This window comes from Lepidochelys olivacea (assembly GCF_965140295.1).
Source record: "Lepidochelys olivacea isolate rLepOli2 genome assembly, chromosome: 1".
Lineage (NCBI taxonomy): Eukaryota > Metazoa > Chordata > Testudines > Cheloniidae > Lepidochelys > Lepidochelys olivacea.
The window spans coordinates 353,425,767-353,450,356 of NC_140411.1; the positions used below are offsets into that span (position 1 = coordinate 353,425,767).

At 65.9% G+C, this 24,590-nt stretch overlaps 1 protein-coding gene across 8 annotated transcripts in view; it reads right to left on the reverse strand.

Moving 5' to 3' along the window:
• Positions 1-24,590, reverse strand: part of IMPDH1 (inosine monophosphate dehydrogenase 1) — a gene marked incomplete at its 3' end in the record, with an annotated part of 45,086 nt that overhangs the window by 20,004 nt on the left and 492 nt on the right. For 5 of the 8 annotated variants that reach the window (XM_084634447.1, XM_084634442.1, XM_084634440.1 and 2 more), the window contains exons 1-7: positions 24,366-24,512; positions 23,459-23,557; positions 8,974-9,022; positions 4,599-4,700; positions 4,284-4,358; positions 2,817-3,023; positions 2,396-2,483 (exon numbers count right to left, since the gene is read on the reverse strand). In XM_084634447.1, coding sequence (XP_084490573.1) covers positions 2,396-2,483; positions 2,817-3,023; positions 4,284-4,358; positions 4,599-4,700; positions 8,974-9,022; positions 23,459-23,557; positions 24,366-24,388 — 643 coding nt within the window. In that variant the 5' untranslated portion in view covers positions 24,389-24,512. Of the gene's footprint in view, positions 1-2,395; positions 2,484-2,816; positions 3,024-4,283; positions 4,359-4,598; positions 4,701-8,973; positions 9,023-23,458; positions 23,558-24,011; positions 24,141-24,365; positions 24,529-24,590 lie in introns of those variants that run through there. The other 3 variants (XM_084634446.1, XM_084634443.1, XM_084634444.1) reach the window with 3 other exon arrangements.

The window sequence follows — 24,590 nt, forward strand, 5'->3', positions numbered from 1 at the left end:
GGGGAGCCCAGGGCGGGGCTAGCGGGGGGCTGCGGGTGGGGCGCGGGGGGCACCGGTGCAGCGGGGCGTGCGGGGGGGGCCCAGGGCGGGGCTAGCGGGGGGCTGCGGGTGGGGCGCGGGGGGCACCGGCGGGGCAGGGCGAGCGGGGGGCCCAGGGAGGGGCTAGTAGGGGCTGCGGGTGGGGCGCGGGGGGCACCGGTGCAGCGGGGTGTGCGGGGAGCCCAGGGCGGGGCTAGCGGGGGGCACCGGTGCAGCGGGGCGTGCGGGGGGGGCCCAGGGCGGGGCTAGCGGGGGGCTGCGGGTGGGGCGCGGGGGGCACCGGCGGGGCGGGGCGAGCGGGGGGCCCAGGGAGGGGCTAGCAGGGGCTGCGGGTGGGGCGCGGGGGGCACCGGTGCAGCGGGGTGTGCGGGGGGCCCAGGGCGGGGCTAGCGGTGGGCTGCGGGTGGGGCGCGGGGGGCACCGGCGGGGCGGGGCGAGCGGGGGGCCCAGGGAGGGGCTAGTAGGGGCTGCGGGTGGGGCGCGGGGGGCACCGGTGCAGCGGGGTGTGCGGGGGGCCCAGGGCGGGGCTAGCGGGGGGCTGTGGGTGGGGAGCGGGGGGCACCGGCGGGGCGGGGCGAGCGGGGGGCCCAGGGAGGGGCTAGCAGGGGCTGCGGGTGGGGCGCGGGGGGCACCGGTGCAGCGGGGTGTGCGGGGGGCCCAGGGCGGGGCTAGCGGTGGGCTGCGGGTGGGGCGCGGGGGGCACCGGCGGGGCGGGGCGTGCGGGGGGGGCCCAGGGCGGGGCTAGCAGGGGCTGCGGGGGGGGCGCGGGGGGCACCGGTGCAGCGGGGTGTGCGGGGGGCCCAGGGCGGGGCTAGCGGGGGGCTGTGGGTGGGGAGCGAGGGGCACCGGCGGGGCGGGGCGAGCGGGGGGCCCAGGGAGGGGCTAGTAGGGGCTGCGGGTGGGGCGCGGGGGGCACCGGTGCAGCGGGGTGTGCGGGGGGCCCAGGGCGGGGCTAGCGGGGGGCTGTGGGTGGGGAGCGAGGGGCACCGGCGGGGCGGGGCGAGCGGGGGGCCCAGGGAGGGGCTAGTAGGGGCTGCGGGTGGGGCGCGGGGGGCACCAGTGCAGCGGGGTGTGCGGGGGGCCCAGGGCGGGGCTAGCGGGGGGCTGCGGGTGGGGTGCGGGGGGCACTGGTGCAGCGGGGCGTGCGGGGGGGGGCCCAGGGCGGGGCTAGCGGGGGGCTGCGGGTGGGGCGCGGGGGGCACCGGTGCAGCGGGGCGTGCGGGGGGCCCAGGGCGGGGCTAGCGGGGGGCTGTGGGTGGGGACTGAGGGGCACCGGCGGGGCGGGGCGAGCGGGGGGCCCAGGGAGGGGCTAGCGGGGGGCTGCGGGTGGGGCGCGGGGGGCACCGGTGCAGCGGGGCGTGCGGGGGGGGCCCAGGGCGGGGCTAGCGGGGGGCTGCGGGTGGGGCGCGGGGGGCACCGGTGCAGCGGGGCGTGCGGGGGGGGCCCAGGGCGGGGCTAGCAGGGGCTGCGGGTGGGGCGCGGGGGGCACCGGTGCAGCGGGGTGTGCGGGGGGCCCAGGGCGGGGCTAGCGGGGGGCTGTGGGTGGGGAGCGAGGGGCACCGGCGGGGCGGGGCGAGCGGGGGGCCCAGGGAGGGGCTAGCAGGGGCTGCGGGTGGGGCGCGGGGGGCACCGGTGCAGCGGGGTGTGCGGGGAGCCCAGGGCGGGGCTAGCGGGGGGCTGCGGGTGGGGCGCGGGGGGCACCGGTGCAGCGGGGCGTGCGGGGGGGGCCCAGGGCGGGGCTAGCGGGGGGCTGCGGGTGGGGCGCGGGGGGCACCGGCGGGGCAGGGCGAGCGGGGGGCCCAGGGAGGGGCTAGTAGGGGCTGCGGGTGGGGCGCGGGGGGCACCGGTGCAGCGGGGTGTGCGGGGAGCCCAGGGCGGGGCTAGCGGGGGGCACCGGTGCAGCGGGGCGTGCGGGGGGGGCCCAGGGCGGGGCTAGCGGGGGGCTGCGGGTGGGGCGCGGGGGGCACCGGCGGGGCGGGGCGAGCGGGGGGCCCAGGGCGGGGCTAGCGGGGGGCTGCGGGTGGGGCGCGGGGGGCACCGGCGGGGCGGGGCGTGCGGGGGGGGCCCAGGGCGGGGCTAGCAGGGGCTGCGGGTGGGGCGCGGGGGGCACCGGTGCAGCGGGTTGTGCGGGGGGCCCAGGGCGGGGCTAGCGGGGGGCTGTGGGTGGGGAGCGAGGGGCACCGGCGGGGCGGGGTGAGCGGGGGGCCCAGGGAGGGGCTAGTAGGGGCTGCGGGTGGGGCGCGGGGGGCACCGGTGCAGCAGGGTGTGCGGGGGGCCCAGGGCGGGGCTAGCAGGGGCTGCGGGCCAGTTCTCTCCCGTGCCCAGGGCAGGGCGGGCAGCGTGAGCTCCCTGGTACCTTTCTTGCTGCGCTGCAGGATCTCGTTGGCCTCCTTCAGGGTGACCCCGGCGGGCGCCACCACCAGGTCATTGCGCTTCGTCATCACCTGCGGGGCCAAACAGCACATGGGTCCCAGTGCCGCGCCCCTCCCCCAACAGCCCCGTCCCTCCACCCTGGTGCCCTGCCCCCTCTCCCCAAAAGCCCTGCCCCATTGCCCCTGCCCCCTTGCACGCACCTGGGCCTGTGCGCCTCCCAACCCCCAGAACTGGGTGCCTGGCATCGCAGCCGCCATGTCCAGGGGGATGAGCTACCAGAGGGCAGCGCATTCCACCCCCGCCCCCCCGGATGGGGGACAGGCTGGCGCGAGACGCAGCCCCGACCGCAGGGGCGGCTGTGTCAGGGGCAGGTCCCCAGAGTCCCGCGGGCGGGCGGGCGGTACCTCGCTGAGGTAGGTGGCGTAGTCCTTCTCGGTGAGGAAGTCGATGTCCCGCGAGGTGACAATGCCCACCAGCTTGCTGCCCATCTTGCCCGTCTCGGTGACGGGGATGCCCGAGAAGCCGTGGCGCAGCTTGGCCTCGAAGACGTCCCCCACGCTGTGTGTGGGGCTCATCACCACCGGGTCCGTGATGAAGCCCTGCTCAAATTTCTGCAGGGGAGGGAGAGGGGGAGTCACCGCCCGGGGGCCTGCAGCACAGAGTGGGGTTAGCCTCCCGCAAGCGCCCGCCGACCCCGCGACTGCCCCAGCCTGCCCCACACTCCCCACAGCGCCCCACTCTGCCCCACACTCCCCACTGACCCCCACAGCGCCCCACCCTGCCCCACACCGCCCGGGGGGCGCCCCACACTCCCCACTGACCCCCACAGCGCCCCACTCTGCCCCACACTCCCCGGGGGGTGCCCCACACTCCCCACTGACCCCCACCCTGCCCCACACCGCCCGGGGGGTGCCCCACACTCCCCACTGACCCCCACAGCGCCCCACACTCCCCCACACTCCCCACTGACCCCCACAGCGCCCCACTCTGCCCCACATTCCCCGGGGGGCGCCCCACACTCCCCACTGACCCCCACAGCGCCCCACTCTGCCCCACACTCCCCGGGGGGCGCCCCACACACCCCACTGACCCCCACAGCGCCCCACACCCCCCGGGGGGCGCCCCACACTCCCCACTGACCCCCACAGCGCCCCACTCTGCCCCACACTCCCCACTGACCCCCACAGCGCCCCACTGTGCCCCACCCTCCCCGGGGGGCGCCACTCTCCCCACAGTGCCCCACCCTCCCCGGGGGGCGCCACTCTCCCCACTGACCCCCACAGCCCTGCTCTCCAGAGACCCGACCCCACAGCGCCCCACCCTGCCCCCACGCTCCCCAAGGGGGGTGTGTGTGCACGTGCGCACTGGCCTTGGTACTGCCCCACGATCCCTGGGGGGTGACACCTCACCCCTGACTCAGCCTGGCGCTCCCCACGGCGTGCACACCGGCAGCGGGGTGCCAGGAGCTCGCGGCTCCATCCCCAGCCCTGCTGGTACCAGGACACCGAGCAGACGGGGCAAACCTCTCCCTCCACAGCCACCCGGATGCCCTGGGGCTCTGGGAACCGCCTGGCAGGCCCAAGGGGGCAGCTCCGGGTGTGTCCACGCGGCTCAGATCCCCTCTCAGGGTGTTAACCTACATGGGGCTGGGAAGCCCGTCAGAGCCGTATGCCAAGGCCCGGCACAGGCGTCTGCCGGAAACGGCTCCATGGGGGCACCATGGCGCGGACACTGGGGTGGGGTGGGGCTGCAAAGGACCAGGGTCCTGAGAGGTGATGGGTGAGGAGGGGCAGAGCAGACCGGCCCCCCCACGTCTGACCAGAGCTAGTCTCCTGGTGCCACGGTTGCCCCAGGGCACGGCTGGTACTTGCCTTGACCTTGCGCACCTCGTTGGCCTGGAACTCCGGGGTGCAGTTGTGGTGGATGATCCCGATGCCGCCCATCAGCTGCGGGGAGAGAACGGGTCAGCCTCTGCCGGCCCCATGGAGCAACGGGGTGCCCCGTGGTGGGGGCAGGGCACGGCCTCTCCGGGGCAGCGCAGGGGAAAGGTGCTCACGAGGCGCCCAGCCCAGCTGCCCGACGCTCAGGGCTGGGGCCGGTCTCCAGCGAGAGGCTTGGGGACGGGAACATCAGAGCTGTGGAGCCCCTGCCCCGGACAGGCTGGACCCCTCCCGCCCCACTCTTACCGCCATGGCGATCGCCATGTCTGACTCGGTGACGGTGTCCATGGGCGACGAGATGAGCGGCGTCTTCAGGGTGATCTTGCGAGTCAGCGCCGAGGTCAGGTCCTGGGGGTACAGAGCATTAACCCTCCGGGGGTGGGGGGGAGCACAGACCCGTGAACCCAGCACCAACCCTAGCCCAGGGCTGCCCAGCAGCCATGCCCGATGCCAGGAGATGCCCCAGGCCAGGTGCTTCCTCCCCGGCTGGGGCAGCAGGGCGTAGGACAGGGGAGATGCCCCCACCCTAGTGCCCGTGGCTCACCAAGCGTTATCACCTAGATAGGGCCCGACAGGTGCCTGGAGCTATACTGTCAGAGGGCAGGACCCCCCCGCCCGCGGATTACGGGGGTCCCGGCTGCCAAGGAATTGCCCAGTGCTGGCCAACATCAGAGCCACGGGGCTGGGGCTGGGGGGGCCAGACACCGCTCACACAGGGCTCCCTTAGGATGCAGGCCTGCCCCTGCCCAGCGGCTCCGTGCTCAACCCCACAGGGGGTCCCAGCCCTCCTCCAGCTCCTGCCCCACATACTCAGGAGGCCACACTCCCTCCCACCCCACGGCTCCTTCTCTGCAGGCTGCAGCATGCAGCCACTCGTGTTCCCCCCACGGGGCCAGCTGCTGTATTTCTTCACTACCCCCAGGCTCACCCGGCTGGCTCGGCGGGACTCCCGGCCCCCCACAGCCCATCCCTCTCAGGCTGAGTGGCCCAGGGACAGCTCAAGCCCTGCCCTACAACCGGAGCCCCCAGTGCTGAGCTCCCCAGTGAAGGGCCTTTCCATGCCTCCTCCCAGCCAGGCACTGGGCACTACTCAGCGTCGGCCGCCCTGTGCCAGCCCACGGCCCCAGGCGACGCCGCAGGGAGCTGGCTGGGGAGTGGCATCACGGCAGGGGCCTGTGATGGACACAGGACCCGAGGGCACATGGGACTGGCGGCCGCGCCCAACCCTGTCATGCAGCCCACGGAGCTGCGGAGGTGCCAGCTGCAGAACTGGGCAGTGCCCACCATGGGCACTGTGCCAAGCTGGCCCTTCCCTGTGGGCACACCGCAGCGCGCAGGCTGAGGGGACATGGCACAGACAACACGGGGGCAGTGCCAGGACTAGACTCCAGAGCTCCTGGGTCCCACCCCACCACCCGAGCCACAAGGGAACTCGGCTGCTCCAGTCTGCCAGCCATGAGGGAGGCTGCTGGAGGGGCCTGGTGGCTCATACAAGCACGTCCCATGTGCACTGGGTCCTGGCCCTAGAGCTCAGAGCGCGCCGGGCCCTGACTCTACCCCCCAAGCCAGAACAGCTCAGAGCGCGCTGGGCCCTGACCCCCACCCCAGGAGAGCTCAGAGCGCACTGGGCCTCAAGCCCTGCCCTGGGGGAGCTCAGACGGGGCATCTGCCAGTCGCCCCACGTCCCGTGCCAGGAGAGCTCACGGAGGCTGGCTCTCCCCCGCCCCAGCTGGCCTTCCCTCCCCACCATCCCTGCTCCCAACCTGGGCATGTTTGCTCCGCTCCCAGCTCCCAGGCCTAACCTGCACCAGAGCCCAGCCCAGCTGGGAACCTGATTAGCCCTGAAATGTTGCTCTCTGCAGAGCTAGATTCCCGGCTGGGAGCTGCGACGTGATTGAGGGGTCCTGGTTGTACCCACAAGCTCTGTTTTGGACTGTGTTCCTGTTGTCCAATGAACCTTCTGTTTTACTGGCTGGCTGAGAGTCTCAGTGAATCCCAGGAAGGGGGGTGCAGGGCCTGGACTCCCCCACACTCCGTGACACCCTGGTGGCCCCGGAGAGCTGGCTAGCAGCAGTCACTGGTCACAGGGCTCGAGCCGTAGGCTGCAGAGACCTGACTCTGCGCTCTGGGGTTAAGGGTCCTGGACTCGCCCCTTCTCGGGCTCCCCACACAGGGCTCCACAGTTCGACTCTGCACGGCTGCCAGCCAAGGGGCTACTGCCAGCTAGGCGTCACGTCAGCCCAGGGGAGGTCACCACTGTCCGGGGGCATGGGGGCCTAGATGGAGAAAGGGACTCGCTCCGAGACACACAGGGAGTCTGTGACAGGGCCAGGGTAGAACCCAGGAGTCCTGGCTCCCAGCCCCCTGCTCTAACAACTACACCCCGCTCCCTCCTAATCGGATTCAGAACAGACGTGGCTCCCCAGGGCTCTGGATCTCCAGCTGAGTCCCCGAGCTCGCGGGCACAGAATGGGAACGGCAGGCCCATAACTGACCCATCTGCTTCACCAGCCACCCGCTCGCTAATTCCACTGCAGCTGGGTGAGGGAGGGGCCTGCCCGGGGGACACGAGGACAGCCTAGCATGGCCAGCCCCGAGCGCGGGAAGCCAGAGAGGCTGCCGGCGCAGGCAGGTGGTTAGAGCCGTTACTGGCTGCGCTGGAGCACAGCGCCCCCACCCCAAGCACGGCGGAGCCACAGGCCCCAGGGCTCCCCTCCAGGGGAGCCCTAACAACGCTCAGGCCAGGCCCAGACCGTGCGGGGCCGGGAGCTTCCCCCACACCTGTGCCAGGCTTCAGCGCCGCTCCCTGCTCAGAGCCCAGCCCCGGGCCAGCTCCCCACACTGGGCACCAGCCCCATTTCAGCACCGCTCCCTGCTCAGAGCCCAGCCCCGGGCCAGCTCCCCGCACTGGGCACCGGCCCCATTTCAGCACCGCTCCCTGCTCAGAGCCCAGCCCCGGGCCAGCTTCCCACACTGGGCACCAGCCCCATTTCAGCACCGCTCCCTGCTCAGAGCCCAGCCCCGGGCCAGTTCCCCACACTGGGCACCGGCCCCATTTCAGCACCGCTCCCTGCTCAGAGCCCAGCCCCGGGCCAGCTCCCCGCACTGGGCACCGGCCCCATTTCAGCGCCGCTCCCTGCTCAGAGCCCAGCCCCGGGCCAGCTTCCCACACTGGGCACCAGCCCCATTTCAGCACCGCTCCCTGCTCAGAGCCCAGCCCCGGGCCAGTTCCCCACACTGGGCACCGGCCCCATTTCAGCACCGCTCCCTGCTCAGAGCCCAGCCCCGGGCCAGCTCCCCGCACTGGGCACCGGCCCCATTTCAGCACCGCTCCCTGCTCAGAGCCCAGCCCCGGGCCAGCTTCCCACACTGGGCACCAGCCCCATTTCAGCACCGCTCCCTGCTCAGAGCCCAGCCCCGGGCCAGTTCCCCACACTGGGCACCGGCCCCATTTCAGCGCCGCTCCCTGCTCAGAGCCCAGCCCCGGGCCAGCTCCCCACACAGGGCACCGGCCCCATTTCAGCGCCGCTCCCTGCTCAGCGCCCAGCCCCGGGCCAGCTCCCCACACTGGGCACCGGCCCCATTTCAGCGCCGCTCCCTGCTCAGAGCCCAGCCCCGGGCCAGCTCCCCACACTGGGCACCGGCCCCATTTCAGCACCGCTCCCTGCTCAGAGCCCAGCCCCGGGCCAGCTCCCCACACAGGGCACCGGCCCCATTTCAGCGCCGCTCCCTGCTCAGCGCCCAGCCCCGGGCCAGCTCCCCACACTGGGCACTGGCCCCATTTCAGCGCTGCTCACTGCTCAGAGCCCAGCCCCGGGCCAGCTCCCCACACTGGGCACCGGCCCCATTTCAGCGCCGCTCCCTGCTCAGAGCCCAGCCCCGGGCCAGCTCCCCACACTGGGCACCGGCCCCATTTCAGCGCCGCTCCCTGCTCAGAGCCCAGCCCCGGGCCAGCTCCCCACACAGGGCACCGGCCCCATTTCAGCGCCGCTCCCTGCCAGGGAGTGCCGCAAGCTGGCACAGCATCTGCCCGTCCCCCAGCCTCTGCAAGCCCCAGGCACCGGCACTGCAGGTTGTGCACGTTTCCGGGGTCAGGGAGACGCCGGCCGGGGTGCTGGATGACACCTCTCCCCGAGGCACTGGGCCAGGCAGGCAAGGGGCCTGCAAGCTGGAGGACGGGGCAAATGCATCATCCATGCAGCATAGAGCCCAGACCCACGGCCGTGTAGGGAACCCCAACGGGCTCGTCCCGGGCCCCCAGGCTGTCCTGCAGGCCCCATGGTGGGGACACCACTTCCCCGGTCTCCCCTCCTGCAGCTCAACCCCACAGCATCCCTGATGGGCCCCGGGGATGCTGCTCCCAGGCAGACAAGGGGTTGGGGGGATGCACTCCAGCCCAATGTCCCACCCCCAGTGGGACACCCTAGACCTAGAGGGAGCGTGAGCGGACGGCGGAGGGGCCCGCCTATGGGGGATGGTGGCTCAGTGTTAAAACCCCCCAGCTCTGGTGCTGCCCTGGCCCCATGCCTGGCAGCACGGCACTGCCCACCCCAGGGTGCAAGGGGCTGGCAGCGCCGGGCCCAGGGGACACCCCGGCGAACGCCCCAGGGGCTGGACTCACCACCTCGTCCGCTGTGAAATCGATGAAGCCTGGGAGGATCAGGAAGTCGCTGCAGAAAGAGAGGGGGAGAGCATTACATGAGGGCAGCCCTGTGCCCCACAGGGACCCCCCGCCCCTGGAGCCTGGCACACGCACGGCCACAGCTGCGCAGAGAGGGCAGGCTGGGCTCCCCGTAAGCCCCCCCCCCCCCCGTGGCACGGGGCCATGGCAGTCATCGCGGCCTGGCCCCAGGTGGCTTTGCAGGAGGGCAGGGGACTGGCGGGCAGGGAAAAGCTCCCATCCCATGTCTGCCTGCTCCTGTTAGAGCCGGTGCCATGCGTGGCCCAACCCCCCATCAGAGCCGGCACCCCGCCCAGCCCAACCCCCCTGCCGCCCCCCCCATCTGAGTCGGCCCCCGCCTGCCCCAACCCCTAGGGCTACTGGAAGACAAATCCTAGGAAAGGGCAGAGAAGAGAGCGGGGCCAGCGAGGGGGTGACTGCGTGGGCCGGGCTGGTACCAGGACCCTGCCCCCTTTCAGGCCAGCCCGAGGCCGGCACAAAGGCAGGGCGTAAGAGGGGCCGGGCCCCTGGGAAGCCAGCCAGCTGGGCTAGGAAGCCCTGGGCTGGCACAGCAGGACGGCTGCAAGCAGGCGGGATTACAGGCCCAGCTGAGCTGCTAATCCTGAGCTATTTGTGAACCGGGTGGGGCTCGGCGTCCGGCTCCCACAGCTGCTTGGAGCGGGCAAGGGGCCAGTGCGAACACCTGCTGGGCTAGCTCCCTGCAGGGGGCCTCTCCGAGCCAGGGTCAAGCATCCCCGCAGGGCTGCGTGGGCAAGCCTGGGGGGCATGGCCTGGAGCCCTCACCGCTACGGCGAGCTGCATTCATGGGTGCCAGTCACGGGGCAGGGATGCAAGGGCCATCGGGGGGGAGGCACCGGGGGGGCCCATTGGGGTGCTGGGTGGGGAGGGAGCGGGGTCGACGGTGCGGGCACCCTGAGGGCACCCTGTGCAGGGCACCACGACACACACGGGGCCGCCAGCCGGCCCACTGGGCATACGAGCTCGGGGAGGGGGCAGGCCCCCTGTCTGCAGCCTGTCCAGAATGGATGAAGCTCTGTCAGGGACATGCCACCCCACGGCTTGGAGGGAGCAGAGGCCCCCACATTGGCTAGGGTGGAGAGGACCGGGGCATGCCCCCCCCCAGCCCCTTTGGAGGTCAACAGGGTGTGGCGCCTAGAGGCAGGGACCTGGGGGGGGAGCAGGGCTCCATCCAGCCCCCTTGAATTCCTCCTTCCCTGGCTACAGGAAGGCACCTGCTCCTCCCCGCTTGCCTGGCTCCCGCTCAGACGCGGCAGGAGGGCAGGCAGCAGCATCTCCTGCAAACAGCAAGGCCTGGGCAGAGCGGGGGGACCCACACCTCCCCAGCCCCCCAAAAACTAGGACCCGGCACCGCTCTAGCCACCCAGATCCCACCCAGGGGCCAGCGCCAGGGGCCAGGGGCCAGCGCCCAGCACCCTGCTCCCACCCCAGTGCACAGGAGTCCCTGGGGGCGCGGGGATCTCTCCACGTGGGTGAGGGTGCAGTGGGGGATCCCGCCAGGCAGGCCGTGCCACTGGGTCCTGACAAGGCAGAGGCGCAGCAGCCCTCCCCCTCCCCCTGGAGATTCCCGGAGCCCGGACCAGACGGGGATTGTCTAGTCCAGTGGTTCTCAACCAGGGGGCCGGGGCCCCTCGGGGGCCGTGAGCAGGTTTCAGGGGGTCCACCAAGCAGGGCCAGAATTAGACTCGCAGGGGTCCAGGGCAGAAAGCAGAAGCCGCATTGCCTGGGGCCGAAGCCTGAGCAATGTAGCTTTGTGGGGGCCTCTGTGGTGGGGGGACCCCAGGCAACTGCCCTGCTTCCTACCCCGCAACGCCGGCCCTGGCCTCTGTATGCAGAAAAGCAGCTGTTTTGGCACATGTGGGCCGTGGAGCTTTTCTTGCATGTTGGGGGGATGGAGGGTGGGCAACTCTCGATCTCGCCCTGAGTGGAGCGCAGGATCTGGTCCAAGAGGTAACTAGAACAGGACCGCTTGGAAATAGTGACCGTAATATAACAACATTTAACATCCCTGTGGTGGGCAGAACACCGCAGCAGCCCAGCACGGTGGCATTTCATTTCAGAAAGGGGAACTATGCAAAAATGAGGAGTGTTAGTTAAACAGAAATTAAAAGGTACCGTGACTAGAGTGAACTCCCTGCACGCCGCATGGACACTTTTCAAAGAGACCATCATAGAGGCCCAACTTAATTGTATCCCCCAGATTAAAAAACACAGTAAAAGAACTAAAGAAGAGCCACCGCGGCTTAACAACCATGTAGAAGAAGCAATGAGAGATAAAAAGGCATCTTTTAAAAAGTGGAAGTCAAATCCTAGTAAGGTAAATAGAAAGGAGCATAAACACTGCCAAATTAAATGTAAAAATGTCGTAAGAGAAAGCCAAAAAGGAGTTTGAAGAACAGCTAGCCAAAAAACTCAAAAGGTAATTGTGACGAAGCGGGACTGTTCTTAATGTTTCCTCTGAATAGTGTGGGGGTGCCTCAGTTTCCCCTAGGCAGTTCTTAAGTATCTAGGGGGTGGGGTAAGGGTGTATGATCCTTGCAGAGCCCTAGAGGGCAGGTGTGTGCAGGGGTCTGGACACAGAGAATGGCCGACACCCTGTTTCCTGGCAACTGACGGCCTGGCCCTTTCCCCCTGCAAGGTGAGAGCTGAAGGGTTGGAGAACAAAGGAATCAGGTGACCACCTGGCCCGGGAAAGGAACAAAGCCCAGAGGAGGAGGGGCGGGAGACAGTTTGAGTTTGGGGCTGGCTGGAGACATGGAGTGAAGTGCAGCCGTGGTTGTCTGGCTCACTGCTCCCCAAAATGGACCCAGCTGAGGGGTCCTGTTCTCTGCACCTGCAAGCTCTGTGTTAGACCATGTTCCTGTCGTCTAATAAACCTTCTGTTTTACTGGCTGGCTGAAAGTCACGTCTAACTGTGAAGTTGGGGGGCAGGACCCTCTGGCTTCCCCAGGAGCCCCACCTGAGTGGACTCACTGGGGGGAAGCGCACGGAGGGGCAAAGAATGCTAAATGCTCCAAGGTCAAACCCAGAAAGGTAAAAGTTGTGTGAGCTGTGTGTCCTAAAAACAATCTGCTCACAGAAAGGAAACTTCCCCAAAGTCCTGACTGGCTTCGCAGGAAGCAGTTCCAAAGCATCACCTGGAACTCCATGACAGTAATAACAAAATGTTTTTTAAGTACATCAGAAGCAGGAAACCTGTTAAACAACCAGTGGGGCCCCTGGACGATTGAGGTACAAAAGGAGCACTTAAAGACGATAAAGTCATTGCAGAGAAACTAAATTAATTCTTTACTTCTGTCTTCACGGCGGAGGATGTGAGGGAGATTCCCAAACCTGAGCCATCTTTTGTAGGTGACAAATCTGAGGAATTGTCACAGATTGAAGTGTCACTAGAGGAGGTGTTGGAATTAATTGAGAAACTGAACAGTATCGAGTCCCCGGGCCCAGATGGCATTCGCCCAAGAGCTCTGAAAGAACTCAAATGTGAAATTGTGGAACTCTTAACTACGGTTTGTAACCTGTCCTTTAAATCAGCTTCTGTACCCAATGACTGGAAGATAGCTAATGTAACGCCAGTATTTAAGAAGGGCTCTAGAGGTGATCCTGGCAACTACAGACCGGTAAGTCTAACGTCAGTACCGGGTGTGAGGATGTGACGCAGCAGGGAGGGGGGAGTGTTGACCTGGGGATGTGCCCTGGGGATGGGAGACCTGAGAGCCTGTCACCTGAGCCAGGAGGGGGAGGGGGAGGTAACACCTCTGCCCAGGAACGGGAGCCTGCTGGGGTGGGGGGTTAGTTTGAGTTTGGGGCTGGGTGGAGGAACACAGGGAACCCCAGGGCTGGGGTCTAAGCTCCCTGCCCCCCAGAAGGACTCGACTGAGGGGTCCTGGGTGTCCCCACAAGCTCTGTTGTGGACTGTGTTCCTGTTGTCCAATAAACCTTCTGTTTTACTGGCTGGCTGAGAGTCTCAGTGAATCCCAGGAAGGGGGGTGCAGGGCCTGGGCTCCCCCACACTCCGTGACACCGGGCAAATTAGTTGAAACAATAGTAAAGAATAAAATTGTCAGACATCTAGAAGAACATAAATTGTTGCACAAAAGTCAACATGGTTTCTGTAAAGGGAGATCATGTCTTACTAATCTATTAGAGTTCTTTGCAGGGGTCAACAAACACATGGACAAGGGGGATGCAGTGGACATAGTGTACTTAGATTTCCAGAAAGCCTTTGACAAGGTCCCTCACCAAAGGCTCTTATGTAAATTAAGCTGTCATGGGATAAGGGGGAAGATCCTTTCATGGATTGAGACCTGGTTAAAAGACAGGGAACAAAGGGTAGGAATAAATGGTAAATTTTCAGAATGGAGAGGGGTAACTAGTGGTGTTCCCCAAGGGTCAGCCCTAGGACCAATCCTATTCAACCTATTCATAAATGATCTGGAGAAAGGGGTAAACACTGAGGTGGCAAAGTTTGCAGATGATACTAAACTGCTCAAGATAGTTAAGACCAAAGCAGATTGTGAAAAACTTCAAAAAGATCTCACAAAACTAAGTGATTGGGCAACAAAATGGCAAATGAAATTTAATGGGGATAAATGTAAAGTCATGCACACTGGGAAAAATAACCCCAACTGTACATACAATATGACGGGGAGCTAATTTAGCCACAACTAATCAGGAGAAAGATCTTGGAGTCATCATGGATAGTTCTCTGAAGACGTCCACGTAGTGTGCAGCAGCAGTCAAAAAAGCAAACGGGATGTTAGGAATCATTAAAAAAGGGACAGAGAATAAGACGGAGAATATCTTATTGCCCTTATATAAAATCTATGGTACGCTCACATCTTGAATACTGCATACAGATGGGGTCCCCTCATCCCCAAAAAGATAGACTGGCATCAGAAAAGGTTCAGAGAAGGGCAACTAAAATGATTAGGGGTTTGGAACAGGTCCCTTCTGAGGAGAGATTAAAGAGGCTAGGACTTCTCAGCTTGGAAAAAAGGAGACTAAGGGGGGATAGGATAGAGGTCTATAAAATCATGAGTGGTGTGGAGAAAAGTGAGTAAGGGAAAGTTATTTACTTGTTCCCATAATATAAGAACTAGGGGCCCCCAAATGAAATTAATGGGCAGCAGGTTTAAAACAAATAAAAGGAAGTTCTTCTTCACTCAGCGCACAGTCAACCTGTGGAACTCCTTGCCTGAGGAGGTTGTGAAGGCTAGGACTATAACGGGGTTTAAAAGAGAACTGGATAATTTCATGGAGGTTAAGTCCATTAATGGCTATTGGCCAGGATGAGTAAGGAATGGTGTCCCTAGCCTCTGTTTGTCAGAGGGTGGAGAGGGATGGCAGGAGAGAGATCACTAGATCATTACCTATTAGGTTCCCTCCCTCTGGGGCATCTGGGATTGGCCACTGTCAGTAGACAGGATACCGGGCTGGATGGACCTTTGGTCTGACCCAGTCTGGCCGTTCTTATGTTCTTACATTCTCTCCACTCCACCTGCCTCCTCCTGGACTTGTGGGCCCCAGGGCTCCAGCTGCAGTCACGCGAGAGATACAATAACCCCCTGCTCCTGAGCGAGGGGGCTACGGAGAAGGGCCCCCCCGGCCGAGCTGCACGTCCCTCCCTCCGAGTCGTTCTAGAGGGTTGCCCAGCACCACGCCATGCCGCAGCCCACCTGGGTCTGCCCACGAACACGACGCCCAAGCAGGGACCCCAGCAAGGGCGCAGGTCGGGGTGGGGAGACTTCGCCCCCCACCCCTGCTCAGAGTGACTGGCCCCCACTCCAGTAAACGGGGACATCCGTGCCATGAGCCCTCCCCCCCCGCCCGCACTCCCCCCAAACCCACAGCCCAGCCCCAGCGGCCGCGTGGGAATACGCTCTGCTCCGCAGGCTCCCGAGGACCCGTCCCCCCGCGCGGGCACACGGCCCCGTCACACCGGGCGCACTGCAGCAGTCACCAGCTGGACCCCGCTGACACCACGGCGGAGTCACTGCTTAGTGCCTGGAGCAGCCCCGGGCCAGGACGCAGGTGCAGCCCAGGAAAGAGACTGGCTTGGTCCTACCCTGAAACCAGCAAAGCGACTGTCCATGCCCCCCACCCCGAGGGACGTGCAGAGGAGTTACACTGTGCACACCCCAGCCGCCCAGAGCAGAGCGGGGCCTTCCCCCGCTGCGCAGAGCCAGCCAGAGCCCGACTAGGATCCAGAGGGCCAGCCCGTCCATCCATAGGCCACTCACGTCAATGGGCAGCAAGGCTGGAGCCCAGTGGCTGAGCGGGCAGAGCCAAGCCACGGAGGAGGCAATATGGCCCTGGGGCAGGGTAGGGAACAGGTGATTTCTCCTGTATCTCTGCCCTTCAGACTCACTCTCTGGGGTCTGAGGAACCCCCAACCCACCCTGCAAGCTGCTGTGCCCAGGTATCCAGTAGCCCGCTGCACCCACAACGAGCCCCACTGAGCTCAGCAGAGTCCCACACATGGAGCAGCTTGTTCATTCACACACGCACAGGGGTGTCCTTCACCCACCATTGAAATGCAGCCACCTCTGGGGAGGAACGCAGCAGCTGTTGAATAGCCACTCAGCCAGCTGGGGCAGGAAGAGTTCTGGGTGGGACTGGAACCGGCCAAGGGAAAGGCAGCTCCCTGGGTCAGGGCTATGTGTAAAATGCAAATACGGGTCCAATTAGTGACACATTGCCATGGCCCCACGTAGCTATCCCGGGCGCTTCCGACCCCGGCAGGTGGGTCATGCCCATCTGCTCTGGGAGCTCCAACAGGGGCTGTGCCTTCCGCTCCCCACCCCCATCTCCCAGTCTGCACCTCTCTACAGACCAGGGGAGCTCAGCCCACAGACTGCTGAATCCCAGACGCTGGACATCTCTGCCGAGATTCTGTCTTCCTCCACCTAGAACCGCAGCTGCCTGGCTGCCCAGCCCGCAGCGCCGCCTGCCCCACGGCCCCAGGTTCGGGGATCTGCTCCTGGACAGCAAGATCTTGAGATGCCAAACGCCAGGGAGAGCCACCCGTCTCCTCCGCCTGTAACAGGGTCCGCGGAGCCAGCAGCAAGGCAAAGCTTCCGGCGAAGAACGGGGACGCCCAACACCTGGCAACTCACAAGGTACGGTCCCCACAGCCCCAGAACTGGATGTTTGACTGCTGGTGCCGCTGTGCCCCTGCCCGCTCCTTGCATGGTTGTGCCATGGTACTTCCTTCACTTCCTTCCTGACCTTCGCAGAGGGCAGGAAACTCCGCCCCCGAAACCTGCACGCCAGCGACCAGGCATGCACGCCCCTAACTCCGCCCCCAGTGCGTGCCCTACTCGCCCACCCCATGGTGTGTGCAGGACCACAGAGCTTTCAGTTCCCACACGTATTTATACCATGGGATGCCCCCCGAACAAGCACAGAGACCAGGCAGCAGCCAGCCCCCCCGGCCCATTAGTGCCCACAGGCTCAGGGCCTAGGAAATCAGTCGTTTCCTGCAATTAATTCCCACCATGCCCCACTTGGAACCCAGCCTTCGGAGGGGCAACCAGGCAGAGCCCTCGCAGCTGAAGGGCTTCCGTGGATCAACCACAAATCTCCCATTACCAGGGATTTAGAGCTTAGGGGAAAAGCTCTGAAACACCTGCCACAAGGAGTCAGCCTGCAACCCGGCGAAGGGAGCGGACGCCCCCGCCCCAGCGAACAGCTCCCGGACAGGGCTCCGCTGCACCAAGGGCCACGCACAGCGAGCGAGGGCCCAGCAACGCGTCAGGGCCCTGGGATAACAGCTCGGGAAGGGGCGCGATTCTGATCGGCCAAAGCCCTGCCGTGGACGCAGCTCCACAGCCCTCTAACGGGAGCACTTACGCCCCTTCCACACTGGACCAGCTGCCCTGGTGCCGGCACTTTGATACTGGTACAGCCGACTGCACCGGTGTCACTCCAGCAGGACAGCTCCAGCCGCACACCCTTTAGACGCAGACGAGGCCGAAGTGACGCTGCGTCTACACTACACCGTTCCACCGGCACAGCTGCCAGCTAGGAGCGTCAATCCGGCCCCCCGGCCGACCTCGCTACGCTGGCTAAACCCCCAGTGTAGACGTAACCCTTGGTCGGGGAGGTGGGTAGCTCACGCTGTGTCTCCACTAGGGGGCTCTGCCGGCACAGCAGCTGTAGTGTGGACAAGCCCTCTAGACACCTCCCGGCCCGAGAGCCAGACAAAGGGCAGGGAAATGGAAGGATTCGCCCCCAGTTCACAGCTGCGACCCAAGGCCCAGAGCGATTCAGCGACTTGCCCGGAACCAGCAATTAAACCCAGTCTCCTGCATGCCAGCCCTGGACTCTGCCTATTGCACCATGCTGCCTCCCCTGCCAGAGAGCACCTGGGGAAGGATGGGCTCAGCCTCTCCCAGCAGAAAACCCTCGGGGGGCAGGAGGCTGGGCAGCCCCAGCAGGGCCGGGAGGACGCAGGGGGCTAGGCCAGGCTGGCTTTATGCATGCACAGGAATCCTGCTGGACCTGCTCGGGTCTTTCTCCCTGTGACAAAGTGGGACTGTTCTTAATGTTTCCTCTGAATACTGTAGGGGTGCCTTGGTTTCCCCTAGGCATTTCTTAAGTCTCTAGGGGGTGGCATAAGGGGGTGTAATTGTTGCAGGGCAAAGGGCCAGGGTACATAAATGGCCAACACTCTGTCTCCTGGCAACTGATGGCCTGGGCCCTTCCCCCTGCAAGGTGAGAGCTAAAGGGTTGGAGAACAAAGGAATCCGGTGACCTCCTGGCCCGGGAAAGGGACAAAGCCCAGAGGAGGAGGGGCTGGAGGGAGTTTTCAGTTTGGGGCTGGCTGGGGACATGGAGTGGAGTGAAGTGCAGACGTGGTTGTCTGGCTCACTGCCCCCAAAATGGACCCAGCTGAGGGGTCCTGTTCTCTGCACCTACAAGCTCTGGTTTAGACCATGTTCCTGTCGTCTAATAAACCTCTGTTTTACTGGCTGGCTGAGAGTCCCGTCTGACTGCCGAGTTGGGGGGCAGGACCCTCTGGCCCCCCCAGGAGCCCGCCTGAGCGGACTCGCTGGGGGAAGCGCACGGAGGGGCAGAGGAGGCTGAATGCTCCGAGGTCAGACCCAGGACGGTGGAAGCTGTGTGAGCTGTGTGTCCTGCAGACAGGCAGCTCCTAGAGAGGAGACTTCACCCGAGTCCTGGCTTCATAGGGAGCAGTTCCAGAGCAACGCCCGGGGACTCCATGACACTCCCCATCACCCCCAAGGCCCCCTGGCAGCAGGCAGCGCCGCTCCACGGCCCCAGCCGGCTGCCTGGCTGACAGCAGCCGTTCCAGCAGCGCGGGGCTGTGGTTTGGGTCAGAGAAGCAGCTGCCCATTGACCTTCGCCCAGTATGGTGCAGTCACAGCAGCTTCATTCACAGCTGCAGCCTGGCAGGAAGGAACAGGCCATCTGGGCTGCAGGGAGCTGCCACGCTCAGCGCCTCCAAAGCAGCCGGTCTCCTCCCCAGCTTCCCCACAGGGATGCGGCAGGGCAGCCCACTTCTTCCTCCGAGCCAGGCCCGGCGGAGGCCCCTGACCACGGCCGAGACAAACCCACTACACAGCCCCGGCTGGGGGGGTTTCCAAACCTCCCTGCCCAAGAACAATGCATGATTGAGCATGGTCCCTGTGACACTTCCGGGGGGCTGCCCATGTGCTGTTCTCCGACACACACAGCAGGATCTGCCCGGCCAACAGGGGCCAGTGGGGCTGCTCAGAGGAAGGTGCAACCCCTCAGCGGACAATGCCATAAACCCCGCACCTTGTCACGCCCCCCTCCCAGCCCCCACTGGGTTCCTCCTCACACCTGGGCAGCCAGCCGGAGCCTGCACCAGGCAAATCTAAGCTACCGGTGTCTCCCTCTCTGGGGGCACCTGCCCCCACAGGCCAGAGCAGGAGGATCCCAGCCATGGGCAGCAGGCTGCACCCTGCCTCTTACAGATCTCTAGGGTCCTCCCCCAGCAATGCCGCGTCTCCCCATGCTGGGTACCGACAGGGATGCTGCAAACACAGAGCTACCGACAGGACGCTGGTCGGTGGAACAGAGCCAGGAGCCTCACGCATGGCCCCCGGAAAGTGCTGTCCGGACCAGCGCTCGGTTATTTGAGACCCAGCGCTAAAGCCAAGTCACAGGCAGGGAAGCCAGCATTCCCCTGCCAGCTCCATGCGGCAGTCGAGCCCCGGGGCTGGTCCTGGCAGCAGACACATGAGCAGCCAGCTGGGGGCTAGGCTGGCTTTCACATCAGCAGCTCCACTCTGACTGGACCATGGGGGTCCCCAGCCAAGGGGGGAATCCTGCCCGCCACCTCCTGTGGGGCCAAACAGGCTTCGTATCGGCACGGACGCCAGCAGCTCCAGCGCGGATCCGGATACGCCGGGAGCAGCTGCCAGGAGTGGGCTGGGAACCCTCGCACCCCACCGCCTCCTGCGGGCGCTGTCGGACTGACGCAGACAGAGTCCGAGCCCCTAAACGGCCCCGTTCCACAGCAGGCTCCCCTCAGCCCCACCTCGAGCTACAGCTGTGTCCATGGGGCACTGGGCGGGTGGGGGCAGAGACTGTGCTTAAAGAGGAGGAGGCGGGAGACAATCATGCAGAGATGAAATCCTGAGGCTGCCCCGCATAGCGACCCCCCCATACAGATGAAGGACTCGCTTCCCCCCGGCATTTCGCATCCTGCTTCCATGCCTGTTAGAGCCACGGTGGCGCATCACCCCGGCCTGTCACAGCCCCGGCGGGCCAGGGTCCTCCCCAGGCTGCGCCCCTTTGCTGCAGCAGAGGGGGAAGGGCAGGCGAAGGGCTGGGACCAACCCCCTCCCCAGCCCTGTCTCCATGCGGAGCGAAGGGTTCCTTCCTCTGCAAGCTTTGCCTTGACTTGGCAGCGCCGTGGCCCTGCAGTGGTGAATCGAGACCGGGCGCCTGGTGCCAGGGACTAACCCCCCTGTTTGCTGATGCTGCTGGCAAGGCGGCGGGAAGCGACTCAGCTCCTGCTGGGCAGGATGTCACCCGGTGGGCGAGCACCACGGCTACTCAGCCTGCCGCTGAGGGAGACACTGGCCTGGGCTCTCCTCCAGAACGGCCACTTCCCCAGACAGCACCTTTCTCCAGGGCTTGCCACCCACCCCTCCCACACTGAAGTGCAGCCACCCGGGGGTGCGGGAGGACAGCAGCCAGCGGGCCCCCAGCTCGCTGCACACGATCCCTTCTCCCGAGATCTGTGACGTCCCTGTGGGGTCTGTCCCTGCAGCGTGGCCTGCGAAGTGCCTGCCCCCGGGAGATGAGGACTGGCTATTTCCGCCAGCCGCTGTCAAGGCAGACATGTGCTCCTGGAGGGCTCACACCCCCACTGCTTCGCACTAGGGACCCTCACCACTGCACAAACCTGGCTAGGTGTTCAGGGCTCATGGCCTCAAGGCCACAGAGCAACCCGTTGCCCACACCAACCCCCGCAGAGCCCTGCCCCTCACCCAGACATCTGCAGCCCCTACCCACCCCAGGGGGCAGACAGGGGCAGATTAGGGGTTTGTGGGGCCCTGGGCCAGAGCAAGTGGGGACCCCTCTCCACCCCTTCTGCCTGCAGCCGCTTCCGCCCCACCTGGCACTCCAGCCGGGGAGCAGGGTTGGGGAATGTCCATTTTTCCAGGGCCCCCCAACTGGCTGGAGTCCCTGGGCATGGGCCCCATCGGCCCAGTGGCTAACCCACCACAGGGGGCAGCTGCAGGGCCCAGTCGGATTCCAGGGCTGTGCACGGGATCGGTACTACTGTACCCAGGCACATAGGCCCGTCACAGAGAGGCTGCCAGCCGGTACCCTCACAGCGTGGGGGCGACTGGCTCCGCTCGGCCCATGGGAGACCCCTGGAACGGGGAGCCGGGGCCCGCCATTGGCTGACTGAGCCCACGCCCGCATCCAGCCCGCTTTCGCTGATGGCGTTGTTCAGCCCGCGAGAAGAGGGCTCCGAACCCTTCCCGGAGCAGGCTGGCTCAGCACCAGACCCAGCCTGTCACTGTCAGGGGGCTGGTTTGCGGGGGGAAGGCTGGAGCAGGGCAAGCATGGTGCAAGCAGACAGAGATGGCCGTAAGCACGGTGCTGCCATGAGGACAGGCCATAGGGTGTCCCACAGGAATGCTCCCCTCTCACACGCTGGCTGCCTGCACCCCATTTATCTCCCTCCTTAGCACAGGGGCTGCTAGCAGTTATAGGCCACCCCCCCCCAGGTCACATCTACCCCAAGGATCAGGGGCAGGAGGTCCTGTGACACCAGAGACCCCCACTATCACAGAGAGGGTGTCGGACAAGGATATGTGACTGACAGCTACCTGCCCTGGAAGGTACCCCAGGCCTCCCATCCCTCCCCGGGGTTCAGAGCCTCCTGGCCAACAAGGATGAGTTGGCAAAATAATCGCCATCGATCAGAGAGAGGCAGGCCTCGCGGCACACCCAGGGAGCCCTGTGTGCCATTCTGCCCCCCCCATCACTGCACAGACTCTGCTTGCGGGGGATGGGGGGGACTTAGTGCTAGTGAAAGGGGACATGCCTGCCCCCAAGGCCAAGTCCCCCCAGGCAGGCACTGCCCTGCCAAGGAACATTTCCCTCCAGGAGCCCCCTGCTCAGAAAGGAGCCAAAGCGACACCCCCAAACCATCTCCGTCCATGGGCTGAAAACCTGAACGACCCCCCCAGGCCCGATCCTGCAATCGGAGCCACACCGGCCCATGGATCTGCTCCCACGGCTCCCATTACAGGATCGGGGCCCACCGGGACAGCCAGGCTGCAGAGGAATGCCGGGGACCGACGTCCCTTTCCCACCACCAAGCGCCTGTCACTGGATTAGCCGGCGCTATGGAGTTTCCACGGCAACAGCGCCCTCGGTTTCTAAAGTTAACACTTCGCTTCTTTGAAGAATCAGCAACCCCGTTGCGCCTCAGCGACCTGCCTCAGGCCAAGGCCCCGAGATCCGCCCCACGCTGTGCGCGGCACTGCTGGGAGACGGCCCCTGCCCCGCAGCTCTCACACCCAAAGGGGGGCGGGGACACAGTCGTTCTGGCCCACGCCCCACAGGACAAAGCCACTGACCCACCTGGCCAAAGGTGGAAGGCACCGAGGGCGTGGCCCTGCAAGCGCCTCCACGCAGACCCGCCCGCAGGATCAGCGCTCACATGCCGGCTCTAACCTAGCCGCTAGGACCCAGCGATAGGCTGAACCTCGTCCTGGCGAAGGGCCACGGGCAGGCTCATGGACGTTCACGCCTGAAGGGACCGGTCTGATCATCCAGCCCAGCCCGGCCCGAGGCCCTCTCTCCTTGTGCTGCAGAACGGCAGTCGCGCCCCCCGCTCTACGGAAGCTGGGTCCCGGTTCCATAACCTCCTGGGTTAAAAGCCACCATGTAGTTGCAGGCTCAATTCCCAGCACCTCTGGGGGTGTTTCCAGCATGTTTTTTAAAGACCTGATCGAATTTTCACCGTGAACACCACCTGGCCTTTTTGCCATGACAGGAACTAGACTGGTCAGTCTCAGGTTTATTTACAGTCAGTTTCACTTTCCAGTTGCCTTAATGAGGTTGGAGAGGCAGATATTGCAGGGGAAGCTTTAGACAAAACCCTTTTTTATTTTAAAAACATTTCTATGAACATCAGGATTTGTATAAATATTTATACATAAATAAATATTGACCGAGCACCATCAACTGTATGCTAAGTATCCATTAGATCATTTATACCAATATATTTGATATTTGCTTTTACACACACATCTGGAGCCTGGGTATGCACATGTACACATCCCAAAAGAGGGTGCACGCACCGCTCTCTGCATCTGACTGTTCAGATCACGAATACAAGCCCACAGGGACAGGTCAGGCCCAGCCTGTAGGCATGTTTCAAATAAAGCAAAGATGTTATGACATCCGACAGTCATAGAAATGTTCCGGTACACAAGAGGTCTTTCCTACTGTGGTGTGACAAAAATTCACTTGTGTCTGGTGCTGAAACGCGTCAGAAGGGATCAGAACCCCGGAGACCAAGGGCCTGCTGGAGCAGCCGGCCTGTTGGCAGGGCAGCAGCCAGCCTAGGAATCACTGCGGGGTGGTGGTGGCAGACAGCCGGGGAGAAAGGAGAGGCACATACCGGCCTTCGCTGCCGTAGGGAGCCCTTCCCAGGGGGCTGGAGCAGCCTGCAGCAGGGCCAACGCTCAGCAGGGGAGCGGGCACCCAGCTGTGACACGCAGCAGCTGTCCGACACGCTGACCGCGTGTGCGAGCCACCCTGGCTGCCCTGGAGCAAGCTGGACAGCAGCAGCCCCAGTGCCGCCAGCTGCCCAGGGCCTGCCCGCAGGGGAGCGTGTGCCCAGCCCCCCGCCCGCCCGCCAAGAGAGGCTGCAGCCACTTACTTGTAGGTGAGGCCGTCGGCGATGGCAAAGAGCTGCTGGGCCGTGAGGCCATCCTCAGGGACGTAGCCCGTGCCCCCGCTGATCAGGTAGTCAGCCATGCTGCAGGGAGAGGGGCAGAACCGTTAGCATGGGCACGGCACCCGCCCGCAGCCCCGGGGACAAGTGCCACAAGCCTGGGGGAGCAGGGGGCTGGGCCCAGGGAGGCTGGCTCCTACGGGCATGGGCTGGGTACCACCCGGGGGCACTGCCAGGGTGGGGAGCCGCGCCCCCGGGGTGGGGATAGGGCCACACCCGGCCGGGCGGGCTGCAGGGAGGGAGCCCCAGGCGGCCTACAGGGAACCCTGCGCCCCAGCCCCGACCCCCAAGGGGGGGACCCGCGCGCGCCCCAGCCCCGACCCCCAAGGGGGGGACCCGCGCGCGCCCCAGCCCCGACCCCCAAGGGGGGGACCCGCGCGCGCCCCAGCCCCGACCCCCAAGGGGGGGACCCGCGCGCGCCTGCGCCCCGCCCCGGCCCCGGCCCCGCGCCAGGGCTGCAGCCGGGGGCGCCGCGCACCTTGGCGGCGGGGAAGCGCGGAGCCCGCAGCGGGCAGGCCCGGGACCCGCCGGGCCGGAGCGCAGGGCGGGCCCGCGGCTCGGCGGCTGCTCCCGGCGCACACGCAGGGCCGGGCCCGCCCCGTGGGGGAGGCGCAGGGCGCCGCGCACGGAGCCCGCCCCGCCCGCGCTGCCGGATCCCGGACCATGCCCGGCCCGCGGCGCCCCGCGCTGCGCCCGCAGAGACCCGGCAGCGGGGCCCGGCCCCGTGCAGCGCCCGGGGAGCCGGGCCGGGCTTGGCCGCGTGCTGGGGGCTGCGGACGCGCCGCCCAGCGCCCCCGACCGTCCTGCTCCCTGGCGCCGCCCGAGCCGGTACCTCGCGGGCTCCCCCTCGCCCATGGCCCGGCCCGGGGCTCCTCCGCGGCCGCCGCTGCCTGCAGGCTGCTCGGGCGCCCTCCACGCGGCTGGCCCGGGAGGGAGACGCGGCTGGAGGCAGGGCCGGGGGTGGGGGAGAAGGCACCAGCCCGGCCCACGCTGGCAGGCGGCCAAGGAGGGGAGCCAGGCCTGCCCCTGTGTGCTGAGGCCGCCGTGGGCACGCAGG